The sequence below is a fragment of the Sordaria macrospora genome, chromosome 1, assembly GCF_033870435.1.
Source record: "Sordaria macrospora chromosome 1, complete sequence".
NCBI lineage: Eukaryota > Fungi > Ascomycota > Sordariomycetes > Sordariales > Sordariaceae > Sordaria > Sordaria macrospora.
This window is the reverse complement of record NC_089371.1, coordinates 544,849-556,965: the sequence shown is the minus strand read 5'-3', so window position 1 is coordinate 556,965 and position 12,117 is coordinate 544,849. Positions and strand designations below refer to the sequence as shown.

The 12,117-nt window shown below is 48.9% G+C and overlaps 2 protein-coding genes across 2 annotated transcripts; both read left to right on the top strand.

The window, feature by feature from the left end:
- Positions 1–2,642: 2,642 nt before the first annotated feature.
- On the top strand, positions 2,643–7,259 carry SMAC4_05169 (uncharacterized protein). The gene is made up of 3 exons (XM_066090240.1): positions 2,643–3,189; positions 3,246–3,812; positions 3,868–7,259. Exons 1-3 carry the CDS (start codon positions 2,914–2,916, stop codon positions 7,087–7,089), a joined length of 4,065 nt encoding a protein of 1,354 aa, XP_065945473.1. The 5' UTR covers positions 2,643–2,913; the 3' UTR covers positions 7,090–7,259.
- A 1,371-nt stretch (positions 7,260–8,630) lies between these two features.
- On the top strand, positions 8,631–9,485 carry SMAC4_13009 (uncharacterized protein; the record flags this gene model as incomplete). Its single annotated transcript, XM_066091214.1, has 2 exons — positions 8,631–8,865; positions 8,887–9,485. 2 exons carry the CDS (start codon positions 8,631–8,633, stop codon positions 9,483–9,485), a joined length of 834 nt encoding a protein of 277 aa, XP_065945472.1.
- Between the last annotated feature and the right edge of the window lie 2,632 nt (positions 9,486–12,117).

Here is a 12,117-nt window from a genome sequence, read left to right as displayed (position 1 = left end):
GTAGATCGTGGCCAACTGCCAGTAGCTTGAAGCGTTAAAGAGGGTCAGACATGGTCAGAGCCACCAAATAGGTTCATTGCTCCCGTGGTAGATTGTTGTAATTGGCAGCTTCATATCCGGCTCATTCTGGAAACACAGTGCCGGGCAATCCCCTGGAAATTGCTTGGTCCTTTGTGATACCGAGCCGCTATAGACGAGTAATCCATTAAGCGTGAGCATGAGAATGATTCTCATAATCCACGGCAACTTTGGTGTCAGACGTCTCTTCCCCAGGTCGGGCTCGGCTCTGATTCTCAGTAAGGACAATGTTATTTGTTGGGCATCTCCCCATTTCGTCATAATGTTATGGGAGAAAGCTGCGCAAATGAAGCAAATAGAATTGAGCAATGCTGAGGCTACGAACACGTTGAAGTGGTAGACGCTGATGTCCTTATCGATATGAAATTTTTTGATCGCTGCACCAAGCAAGGCAATGGCAGTCGCAAGTTGCTGGTCGCTGAGGGCGATGACCATATCGTAGTATATGTTGGCACGCCGGGTAGTGTTCTTCTGGCCCCAAAGAATCCTATCAAAATCAGGGATGGATAAGAGCCATCCAAGACAACCTACCAGTAAGATGATGACTCGAGCAGTTGCAGGATGCTTGAGGGCAAAACGATCCAACTCTTTGTTGAATTGGTCTCGGTCTTTGTCTTTTGGGAGCCGTAGATTTAAAATCATCGGAAGGGAGCTCGCAAACTTGGCCGTCAAGGCAACCAAGACGATCAGCGTAACGACCACCTAGGTATTTTCTTCACAGTTAGTGTTCGCTGACATTCGTTTTCATCTCCAAATCATTCTAGCATATCTTCACGAGCCTTGTCGTCGTCATTGACGCTTGGAATGATAACAACTGTCCAAGTGTCATCCGCAAACAAAGAGAGCGGGACGAAGCTTGTCGACGTAGTGAGCACGAGGACTTACACCAATGCCCGCAATGTCAGCGTCGGCTTTCAGGGGAGGGCATCTGTCGTATCGCCAGCAATAGTCGAGCGTCCACTCGTCAATCGTGATGTTGAAGTAGGCCAGAGTGCCATTCCCGTCGCTTGAGCTGGTGTCATTCCAGCAGAGAAGGAAATCCGAGCTCATGTCGAAGTGTATCTTGCGTATTAAGGCCAACTCTGCCTGAGTCAAGTAACCTAGGTATATAGCATAAAAGAACAAGATGACGAGGAAGCGATGTAGAGTTAAAGGAAGAGAGAAAAGAAGTCACACAAAACCAAAACCGATGGAGAAAGGGAACAAAAAGCTTCCATAAAGCATCGAGCGCAGTCCATCTACACTTCCAGAAATACGCCCTTCAATGCGCCCAACTTCCAGCGGGGGAAAAAGAAAAAAGTCCATAAGGCTACGACAGGATTTCTGCATGTTCACTAAAAAGCCACCATTCACAACATTCCATCCAGTCTTCCCCTTCGCAGTCCTCATCCAATCGCCACGAAAAGACGACAGGTGCCTCGGAACGCCAAAACGCCCTGCAGCAACACGGCAACACATCATAAACTGTGCCTACCTACCTCTAGACACGATAGAAGCAGCCAGTCAACGGGAGGCTCTCCGTGAAAAAGGTGCATGACGGACTATGCCTGTCGTGATGCAAGACAGGGGACTTCAAAGTTTGACGCTTCCTTCATAAGGCCAGTTCAGATCCAGAATAAATACATACGACCATACCCACTGGAAAACTCGGGATCCCGTCCGCTCTCCCATAGATACGCCGGTGAGGGTCAGCTTATGTATGGGAGTTGGAAGGATATGAAACGGGTCTTGTATTCACGTGGTAGGTCAAAAAATTGAACAGCCACCTCCCATATCCAAAATCGTTCGAACGGAGGCAAGACAGTGAGTGGGGAGCCGGCGCTAAAAAGATGAATATAATTGGGCCGATTACGAGACAAGTTGGCCGTCCTGACACTGCGGCTAGCCCCGTTAACGTTTGTCAAAGTGCAATATCCGCGGTATAGGTATACTAGCACAATTCTCAGTCGCGGCCACAGGTCCCAAAGAAAATGAAAAAGTAAAGAATCAATACATTGTCCGCTCAAGGACACTGGTTATTGCAGCGACTTGGTTGTTGACAGCACTGGCAGCCTACGCTCTACTGCAATTTGCAGGTTCCACTCGGATTTACAGCCCTACCCACGCCACGCCCGCTGCTTGGTACACTATTGCCAATCCTGTAAACCCCATAACAAAATGCCACGACCCTCGCCGAAGTCGAGTTATTAATTGGCGCCCGGAACCATCCGGGTCCATGAATGCCCAGCCTCTAGAAAAGAAATGTCCTCTGGGCTATTGGTGTGTAGTTGTAATACCGTTGGGGGGTTATCGTGAAGCATTAAGGAGATATCTTGAATGTGATTGATTATATGTGTAAAATGTGATGATTCTGCAAACAATCCAGAGGGGAGCTTGCGGCGGTCGAAGACCATATGCAAGCAAGCTATCCTTATCTAATCTACAGGACCTACACAAGTGGGGATGGGACCGAGGGGTTGGGTCAATTCAACTGAACCCGACAGGTGCCTGCGAAGGTGGGTGCCTCAGGCATTAGTAAAATGATATGTGATGCCTGCGATACCGTTCCGGTATCAAGTTAAGAGGGCGCCCCCAGCCATCTTACGCCTGATATGGTGAAACAGAAACAGAGTCAACACGACGCCTCATGCTCCACTATAGCCTTGAGAAAACATAGTGCTCTAATTTCTTTTTCTTTTGTCCTTGGGGGCAGGATAGAGGAATCTCCAGCATTTTTACAAATTCAATCCATTGATCGTCAACCGTATAACATTCGCTGCCTCTAGGACAACACGATCATTCTCGAGTGCCTCATCTACGGCGCCTCGCTCAAGACCTTCGTTCCCTAAAGCTACGATGTCTCAACGACTGCACAATACGGAGTGTTGGGAAGATGATAAGGGCCAAGAGCAGTCTCGCCCTGCACCTTTGCAACAAATCTCCGCCGTCACCGCTATGTCCGCTACCCGTATGCCCGCCCCCAGGTTCCCAGCCTCTCCAGCTACCGGTTCCGCCGATATAGAGACGTCCGCCGGCTATAAGATTTCGTGGAAACAACTCTTCAACAAACTCATCCACTTCTTCCTATTTGAATGGGTCTGCGTGGATAACAAAAGCCCAAAGCAGGTGGAAGTAGGCTTATTTCTTTCCCCCCTACGAAATTTCAGAATAATGCTAACACCTATAAGAATCTATATTACCACTTTCCCATATCACATAGCCATATTCGCTTGCTTCAACTGTTGCCGTCTAAAAACAAGGACGCCGCAATACGCTGCAAGCTCTTTTGCACCCCATTAGACTCAAAAGGCACCGCACTGGACTCAAAAGGCACTCGTCCGTACGAGGCCTTATCCTACGTGTGGGGCTCCGAGGTCAAGCCTTGTTCCATCTCTATAAACGGGTACGACTTGCCCATCGGAGAAAACCTTCACGCAGCGCTGTTACATCTTCGAGATCACTCCATTGAACGAATCATATGGATAGATGCTATTTGCATCAACCAAAAAGACCTAGTAGAAAGAGGACACCAAGTTGAATCTATGGCGAAGATCTATGCTAAAGCAAGTCGCGTAATTGTTTGGCTTGGAGAAGAGGCAGCCGGTAGCGACCAAGCGCTCGAAGAAATACGCATCGCAGCCGAGCTATCTACGCTCGAAGAAAGACGCATCGCAGCCAAGCTGTCTACAGGACAATTAAATAATAAATCGGAAATTCTTACACTGCTTGAACGACCGTGGTTTCAGCGCATCTGGGTAAGTGAACCGATGTCAACGTATTAGAATTAAGGAAACTGACAGATTTATGCAGGTGCTTCAGGAAGTTGCCGCGGCTCGCCATATCCTGATCAAGTGTGGTTCTGTTGAGATTGACGGATTTGCATTCTCCTCAGGCCTAAATGCATTGAACCTATTCAATGAACTCCGCGCAGACCTGCGGGCTCAAATCCTTTCGATAACCTACCTTATAAAGGCCGCAATCTTCCGGCCCAAATACGCAACTAGTCAGACAGACAACTTTTCTCTTGACATACGTCCTCTGGGTGAACTGATAGAGATGTACCATACCCGCGGAGCTAAGGATCGTCGCGATAAAGTATATGCCTTACTCGGTATGAGCTCTGATAATCCAACTGCAGCAGGATTATTCGCAGACTACAACATTTCGTGGAAACAACTCTTCAACAAACTCATCCACTTCCTCTTACCCAAATTGGTCTCTGTAGACGTTTCGGACGATAAGGAGATTGCCGTCATCGAGGGCAAGGGCTGCATTCTTGGCGAAGTGTCCTCGGTCAAGAGAAATGCTACTTGGGAAGATAGACAAGATGTGAGCATTACTTGGAGTAACGCCCCCAGCTATATTTGCATGAAGGAAGCATGGGGTGCTTCTTGGACTCTTCCGACCACGGTAAAATCCGTCCAAAAAGGAGATGTCGTCTGCCTTCTTCAAGGAGCGTCGAGACCTACGATCCTTAGGCCATACAACGATCACTGGGCGGTTATAATGATTACAGTCTCCACAGCAGGCGATTCACAAGCTACAACCAGAGATATCAAGCGGCCAGAACTTTTACAATCGATAACAGTCTTTCCACACCATTTTCGACTTGAGTGGAATTGGGATATAAATCCAGACAAGCAGCAAGATAGAAACAACCACGACTACTTTACAAGTATTCTAGAGCATTCAAAGACAGAGTTGGAAGGTTGTCTAAATGCGGCGACTAGGATACGGAATGTCAGATTGGTATTACAAGAGGTGAAACAGTATGGAGTTGTAGTGAAAAATCTTCGGGAAGAAACGGCGGTTCTTGAGAGGGCATTGAAGACTATGAGCAACCTAAAGAAGACTTGCCTAGATCCCAAGGATTTAGAAAAGGAAAATCCAAAGGAAACAATGGTAAATCAACTTATTGAAGACAAGGGCCAATGGACGCTTCTATGCTTGGCGGCAGAAAACGGGCATGAGATGGTCGTAAAATTGCTTCTCGACACCGGCAAAGTCAACTTGCATAGGGAGGAGCTACAGACGGCGCTGTGGCTTGCGGAGCGAAAGGGCTATAAAGCGATTGTTCAGATGCTTTTCGATACTGGCAAGGTTGACGCAGGTGCTGAGGATGAGAATGGACAGACAGCGCTGTATCGAGCGGCAATAACTGGGCATGAGGTAGTCGTTCAGCTACTTTTCGATATTGTCGAGGTCAACTTGCATAGTAAGGAGCTACAAACAGTGCTGCATATAGCGGCAGAGAATGGGCATGAGGCAGTTGTTAAGCTGCTTCTCGATACTGGCAAGGTTGACGCAGATCCTAAGGATAAGGATGGACAGACAGCGCTGCATATGGCGGCAGTGAATGGACATGAGGCAGTTGTTAAGCTACTTCTCAATACTGGCAAGGTTAACGCAGATGCTAAGGATAAGGATGGACAGACAGCGCTGTATATGGCAGCGAAGAATGGATATGAGGCAGTTGTTGAGCTGCTTTTTGATACTGGCAAGGTTGACGGAGATGCTAAGGATAAGGATGGACGGACAGCGCTGCATATGGCAGCAGGGAATGGGCATGAAGCGGTTGTTAAGCTGCTTCTCGATACTGGCAAGGTTGACGCAAATCCTGAAGATAAGGATAAAGGAACAGCGCTGATAATGGCGGCGAAGAATGGGCATGAGGCGGTTGTTAAGCTGCTTCTCGATACTGGCAAGGTTGACGCAGGTGCTAAGGATTGGAATGGAGGGTCAGCGCTGTATTTGGCGGCAATGAATGGGCATGAAGCAGTTATTAAGCTGCTTCTCGATACTGGCAAGGTTGACGCAAGTGCTAAGGATTGGAGTGAACGGACAACGCTACATATGGCGGCAATGAATGGGCATGAGGTAGTTATTAAGCTGCTTCTCGATATTGGCAAGGTTGGCGCAGATTCTAAGGATCGGAATGGAGAGACAGCGCTGCATGCGGCGGCGAACAATGGGCATGAGGCAGTTATTAAGCTGCTTCTCAATACTGGCAAGGCTGACGCAGGTGCTAAGAATGAGAATAGACAGACAGCGCTGCATATGGCGGCGAACAATGGGAATGAGGCAGTTATTAAGCTGCTTCTCGATACTGGCAAGGTTGACGTAGGTGCTGAGGATAAGAATGGACGAACAGCGCTGTATATGGCAGCGAAGAATGGATATGAGGCAGTTGTTGAGCTGCTTTTCGATACTGGCAAGGTTGACCCAGATGCTAAGGATTGGAATGGACGGACAGCGCTTGATATGGCGGCGATAATTGGGCATGGGGCGCTTGTTAAGCTGCTTCTCGATACTGGCAAGGTTGACGCAGATCATAAGGATAAGAATGGAGAGACAGCGCTGCATTCGGCGGCGTACAATGGGAATGAGGCGGTTGTTAAGCTGCTTCTCGATATTGGCAAGGTTGGCGCAGATTCTAAGGATCGGCATGGAGATACAGCGCTGCATGCGGCGGCAGCGCAAGGGCATCAGGCGGTTGTTAAGCTGCTTCTCGATACTGGCAGGGTTGACGCAGGTGCTAAGGGTTGGAATGGAGGGTCAGCGCTGTTTATGGCGGCAATGAATGGGCATGAGGCAGTTGTTAAGCTGCTTCTCGATACTGGCAAGGTTGACGTAGGTGCTGAGGATAAGAATGGACGGACAGCGCTGTATATGGCAGCGAAGAATGGATATGAGGCAGTTGTTAAGCTGCTTCTCAATACTGGCAAGGTTGACGCAGATCCTAAGGATGAGAATGGACAGACAGCGCTGCATATGGCGGCGAACAATAGGCATGAGGCGGTTGTTAAGCTGCTTCTCGATACTGGCAAGGTTGACGCAGGTGCTAAGGATGAAAATGGACGAACAGCGCTGCATATGGCGGCGAAGCATGGGCATGAGGAAATTATTAAGCTGCTTCTCGATACTGGCAAGGTTGACGCAAATATTCTAGACCAGTATGGATATACAGCGCTGTATATGGCGGAACAGTACAAGCATGAAGCGGTTATTAAGCTATTCAGCCTTGCATCCTAAGAGGCAGGCTTGGAGGACAATTTCATCTCGAGTCAACCTTTCACAATCTTTTCTCTTACAAGAATTATCTTAGTTCATTCCCCAATCTTTATTGTTTACTCCCTATTGCTTTCTACGGTATTAGGGGTCTCCCTAGTCGTCGTACATCTCAACAGCAACGCTGGAGGGACCGGAATGGCAATATCATGCAGAATGTATTCGCAGCAGTCAAAAGTGACAGAACCTTCTCGTATGTTCTCGTAAGTGCGGAGAGCTCTAGCAACAATGCCTCGCTTCATACGCGAGCTTTCATTGGATCTTTTCGGGTCTCAGATGGTCGATATTATGTCGTGGATGCGGGGTTTGACGTGCAGCAGAGAATTGTGTATTTGTAAGATTAGAGAAATGAAGAAAGGATGCTTCGCCGTCTGAGGAACACGCCCCGAAGAAGTACTAAGTTGAAGAAATTACGAAAGTTGACTCTTCCCTTTTAGAATCTTTTGTCAATGACAACCTTCCCCGAGTCAGTCATACCGCAGATGTTGAGTGTCTTTCTCCTTTGGAATCTTCTTACGCTAGTACAATTCGGAATGGTTCTTAGACACTTAGACACACTCAATCTTTTAGCAATGAATGGCGAGGACCGAATGCAATGGAGAGCCTCTTTTGGGAATTCTAGCCACGGCTATAATCGATATTATCTCAACAGAATGACGCGCCGCCCGACAGTTCTACGTTCCTGGGCAAAACTTCCTCTCGGTGCGCGCCGGTAACCCTAACCCGCTGTGTTAATATTGGGATTTCGTTTTGAGGCTTCACATTCGGAAAGTTCGTCTACGCTCACACCTTCCTTTCCTCACCTCACCGTTTCTGAATGTACCTTCTTCCCTGAAGCTCACCGTGACTTTCAACCACGTGATGTGGAGGGCATCAGAGCGAGCAAGCATCCACTCAAGACCATCTTCCCAATGCATTGCCTTCTCCTCTTTACCCATCCACTCAGAGCAGCTCTTCATTACAGTAAGGCTGAGGAGAGGCCTCCCATATATGTCCCAACGCCTTTCCTTTCCGGGCTTGGCGCCCTGGGCCTCTCAATCATCTATGCCAACGATGTACCCAACGCGATATTGGTGAGTCTTCTGCTTGCAAGACAGCTGTGTCAAAGAGGTTGTGCCCGATATCTCTACTCAGTTCGCGTCGGGTATGGTGGAAGTCTGAGTCCTGCGGGATTGGTGATCCAGGCAAAGGCAGCGCCTTGAAACAAAGACAACAACAGCAACCACCTTCAAGGCTCTCAATCAAACCCACCGAGATATACGCTACGAATTTTGTCAGTTATTTACAGTAAATAGTTATCGTCTGTCGAGCAATTCCCCTAGTTTCACTGCTGATTTACTGTACCTACAGTCTCGCCAACATAAGCCGTTCGCTTGCAAAGCCTGCGAGCCTTTTCCCCTCATCGAACATTTGTATGATTGGCTGCCAAGGGAGCTGAGGCTGGCGAACTCTGTAATGCGATACTTTCACACACATGGGGTCCCGAAGAGGTCCTCTTCAAAGACATGACGGACGGTACAGGCAAGAACAAAGCAGGCTACGCCAAGATTCGTTTTTGCGGAGACCAAGCCTGGCGCGATGGGTTGAAATTCTTCTGGGTCAACACATGCTGCATCGACAAGTCTGACAGCGCCGAGCTTCAGCACGCTCTCAATTCCATGTTTCATTGGTACAGCAGCGCGGTGAAATGTTATGTGTACCTAGCAGACGTCTCAACCCATCAGCGCGGCGACGGCCCCGGTTGGCAACCGGCCTTTCGAGAGAGCAGATGGTTTTCCCGAGGATGGACCCTCCAAGAGCTCATTTCCCGAACGATCGTCGAATTCTTCTCTAAAGAGGATGAGCAACTGGGAGATAAGGAGTCTCTGAAACAAGAAATCCACGATATAACCGAAATTCCACGAAAAGCCTTCCAAGGTGTCCCTTTATCTGATTTCAGCATCGCCGAACGGATGCGATGGATCGAGAAGCGTAACACAAAATACGAGGAAGACAAGGTGTACTCTCTATTCGGCATCTTTGGTGTGCACATGCCGGTTCTCTACGGCGAAGGAAGGCAGAAAGCATTGAAGCGGCTGCAGGACAAGGTTCACGAGGATTACCTCTGTCTGGAAAAATTGTGGCCTGGAGACCCGCGTGACCCGCACGTTGAGAAGGAGCGGATTGAGCTGGCGAAGGGTGGTCTGCTGGCTGATGCCTACCGCTGGGTCTTCGACAACCCCGACTTCAACCGATGGCGCCAGCTGCGGGAAAGTCGCCTGCTCTGGATCAAGGGAGATCCAGGCAAAGGCAAGACCATGTTACTATGCGGTATCCACGAGTACTGCTTACCCGAGCCCCTTCCGACACTACCAGGCTAGCGAGCCAACTATGGAAGTGCTGAAACACTGATGAAACACCATGAGACAATCCCCAGAAGTAACACAGCCAAACCAAGCAAGAAGCACGGCGCCCAGATGAATGACAGCGCCAGAAGGAAGATGGAGAATGGATGGAGGCATTCAGATCCACATGTATGCAGACTGCTAGATAGAGGCCTTGAAGCCTCAGGCGACAGGGCTTGATACGTACCTCAAGTACGTACCGATTCCCTTTGGCGTAAGAAGGCCTGGAAGCCCAACCTTCTCCTGGAGGTTGAGAAGATCAACAAGGCCTTCGAGACCAAAGTAGTTTATCAGCGGAATTGAACTATTTGTTCCAAGCTCAGAAACCTGCCCTTGTCACACCAGGACAAGGACATTCGAAGGATATAAGGAAGGCACTTTTTCCTCGTTGGAGAAGAACGAGGGCAGGCAACTTAGACCAGACATTCTTTGCTAGCTGGAACACACTTGAGCTTCGCCCCAGAAAGAAATCGTTCAGTTCCCCTCGTGAATCCCTTTGTCTTGTGAACTAGCCAGCAGATCTGCTCCTGGCTGTGAGGAAAACTAACTTAGAGGGCGAAGCTTCGCTTCCCCTTTCCCTTGGTGGTTGAATGGCTGTTGTTTGGTGACGAAGTCTCTCCTTCATTGGAAGTCTTAACAAAATACCACGAACAGTTCTGCTCCTCACTACAAGTTTTGTGGTGGGCCGCACTGATCTGTTTTTATGGTGTTGTTTTGCTCCATTTCATCGGCTTCCGAAGCGAACGTCCGAGTTGTTGGAGTTGGATGTGTTCTACTAGAAGGCGACCACAACCAAGCACATCCTGGGCATCTTTTCATTACGCGATTCTATAGATCAATTGCGTTCACAATGGTGTTTATGACACCTAACATACAAGATTCGCAGTACTGGTTTGCGTGTTCGGGATCCGAGTCCCGCTATCTGTACCACGGGAGACTTAATTAAGAACAAAAACCGGCAGAAAATAATAATACTACAGCTACGGCTAATACTTCTTATTTTGAACGCAGTGTTCAGCCTTATGAGACTACCCTATATACCATCCCCGGGCTGAATGGGTGTCAGAAAATTAATGAGGTCTTCGTTGGGCAGTGTCACACGGACATTCGACCTCGACCCTAACCCAGCAGCACGAGGCTCGCAGAGCCGCACGGCTGAGCCTCTCGAACCCTTCAAAATGCTTCAGGCAACCAGGCCAACTCGGTCGGAGAGTCTATTCGACCGATAGCACAACCTACCCGAATCCCCTCAATAATCCCTGGCGTATTCCAGCCAACAATACGTACGCCGGCTGCACTGCCCCTCATATCGGGCTGTGCTAGCCAGGCCAAGAAGGGAAACCCTGCTGTCACAAGAACGATCCCTAACCAACCAAGGCACTCCGGCGGCGATAGGGCGGTACCCGTGACGACGCCGGCGTCATAGGAAGGAAGGATATTGGAGGAAGATACTCGGGAAGGATCATATGTAAGCACAGCGGTGCACACCGCTAGATAGATGCCTTATGGCCTCATGACCCAGATCAGGCCAGCAGAAGGAAGGAAGGCTTTGGCATAAGAAGGTCGGGAACCCCAGCCTGGATGGAAAGGCTTGAAAGGATTCAACAAGGCCTTCGAGACCAAAGTAGTTTATCAGCTAAATTGAACTACTGTTCCAAGCCCAGAATACTGCCCTTGTCACAGGCAGGCTTTGCAGTTAGCCAAGCTGTCTCCTTTGGAACAATCTTTGAATGAACTTTCCTTCACTCCAAACAGAGAATAGAAACTGATTGCCCACCTCACTCACCCTGTTTCTGTGACAAGGTGTCACACGGACATCTGCCTACACTCCTGGGTTTGAAGTTCAATAGAGCCTCAATGCTTGACATCAACCCAACCTCGCCATACAATGCCAGCCTTGCCTGGGCCAGACTATTTGGCCAACAGGCACGGCTGTCACACGGACATTTGCCGGTGATATTCATCAGTCAAACTGCCGACCGGAATTACCGACAGAATGCCACACGGACATCCGCCAGCGACTTTCATCAATTAAACCACCGACCGGAATTACCGACGGGCAACTGGACGAAGGCTGGCATTCAGAAGATCTACTTGTAGGCAGATGAACTAGATAGACTCGCGCCGATGCCTGGCACACAGGGCTCGGTACGTACCAATCTTCTTTGGTATAAGAAGGCCTTAAGGCCCAAACTTCTCATGGAGGTTGAAAGGATCAACAAGGCCTTTGAGACCAAAAAAGATTATCAGCTGAATTGAACTACTGTTCCAAGCCCAGGACACTGCCCTTGATAATCTTTTTTGGTCTCAAAGGCCTTGTTGATCCTTTCAACCTCCAAGAGAAGTTTGGGCTTCAAGGCCTTCTTATGCCAAAGGGAATCGGTACATACTTGAGGTACGTATCAAGCCTTGTCACCTGAGTCTTCAAGGCATCTATCTAGCTGTCTGTATACGTGTAGATCTCCCTGAATGTCTTCATCCTTTCTCCATCTTCCTTCTGGCGTTGTCCTTCATCTGGGCGCAAAACCAGGATGTGTTATTGGCCGTCTGTTTTCCTCTAGAGCCTGAACAGTGCATTGAACAGGGCATCTGGACGCCTCATCGCGCT

Coding starts and splice junctions, on each gene's coding strand:
- SMAC4_05169 (XM_066090240.1), top strand. CDS start 2,914: ATGTCTCAACGACTGCACAATACGGAGTGTTGGGAAGATGATAAGGGC. Junction 3,190..3,245: donor AAAGCCCAAAGCAGGTGGAA/GTAGGCTTATTT, acceptor AACACCTATAAG/AATCTATATTACCACTTTCC. Junction 3,813..3,867: donor CGTGGTTTCAGCGCATCTGG/GTAAGTGAACCG, acceptor AGATTTATGCAG/GTGCTTCAGGAAGTTGCCGC.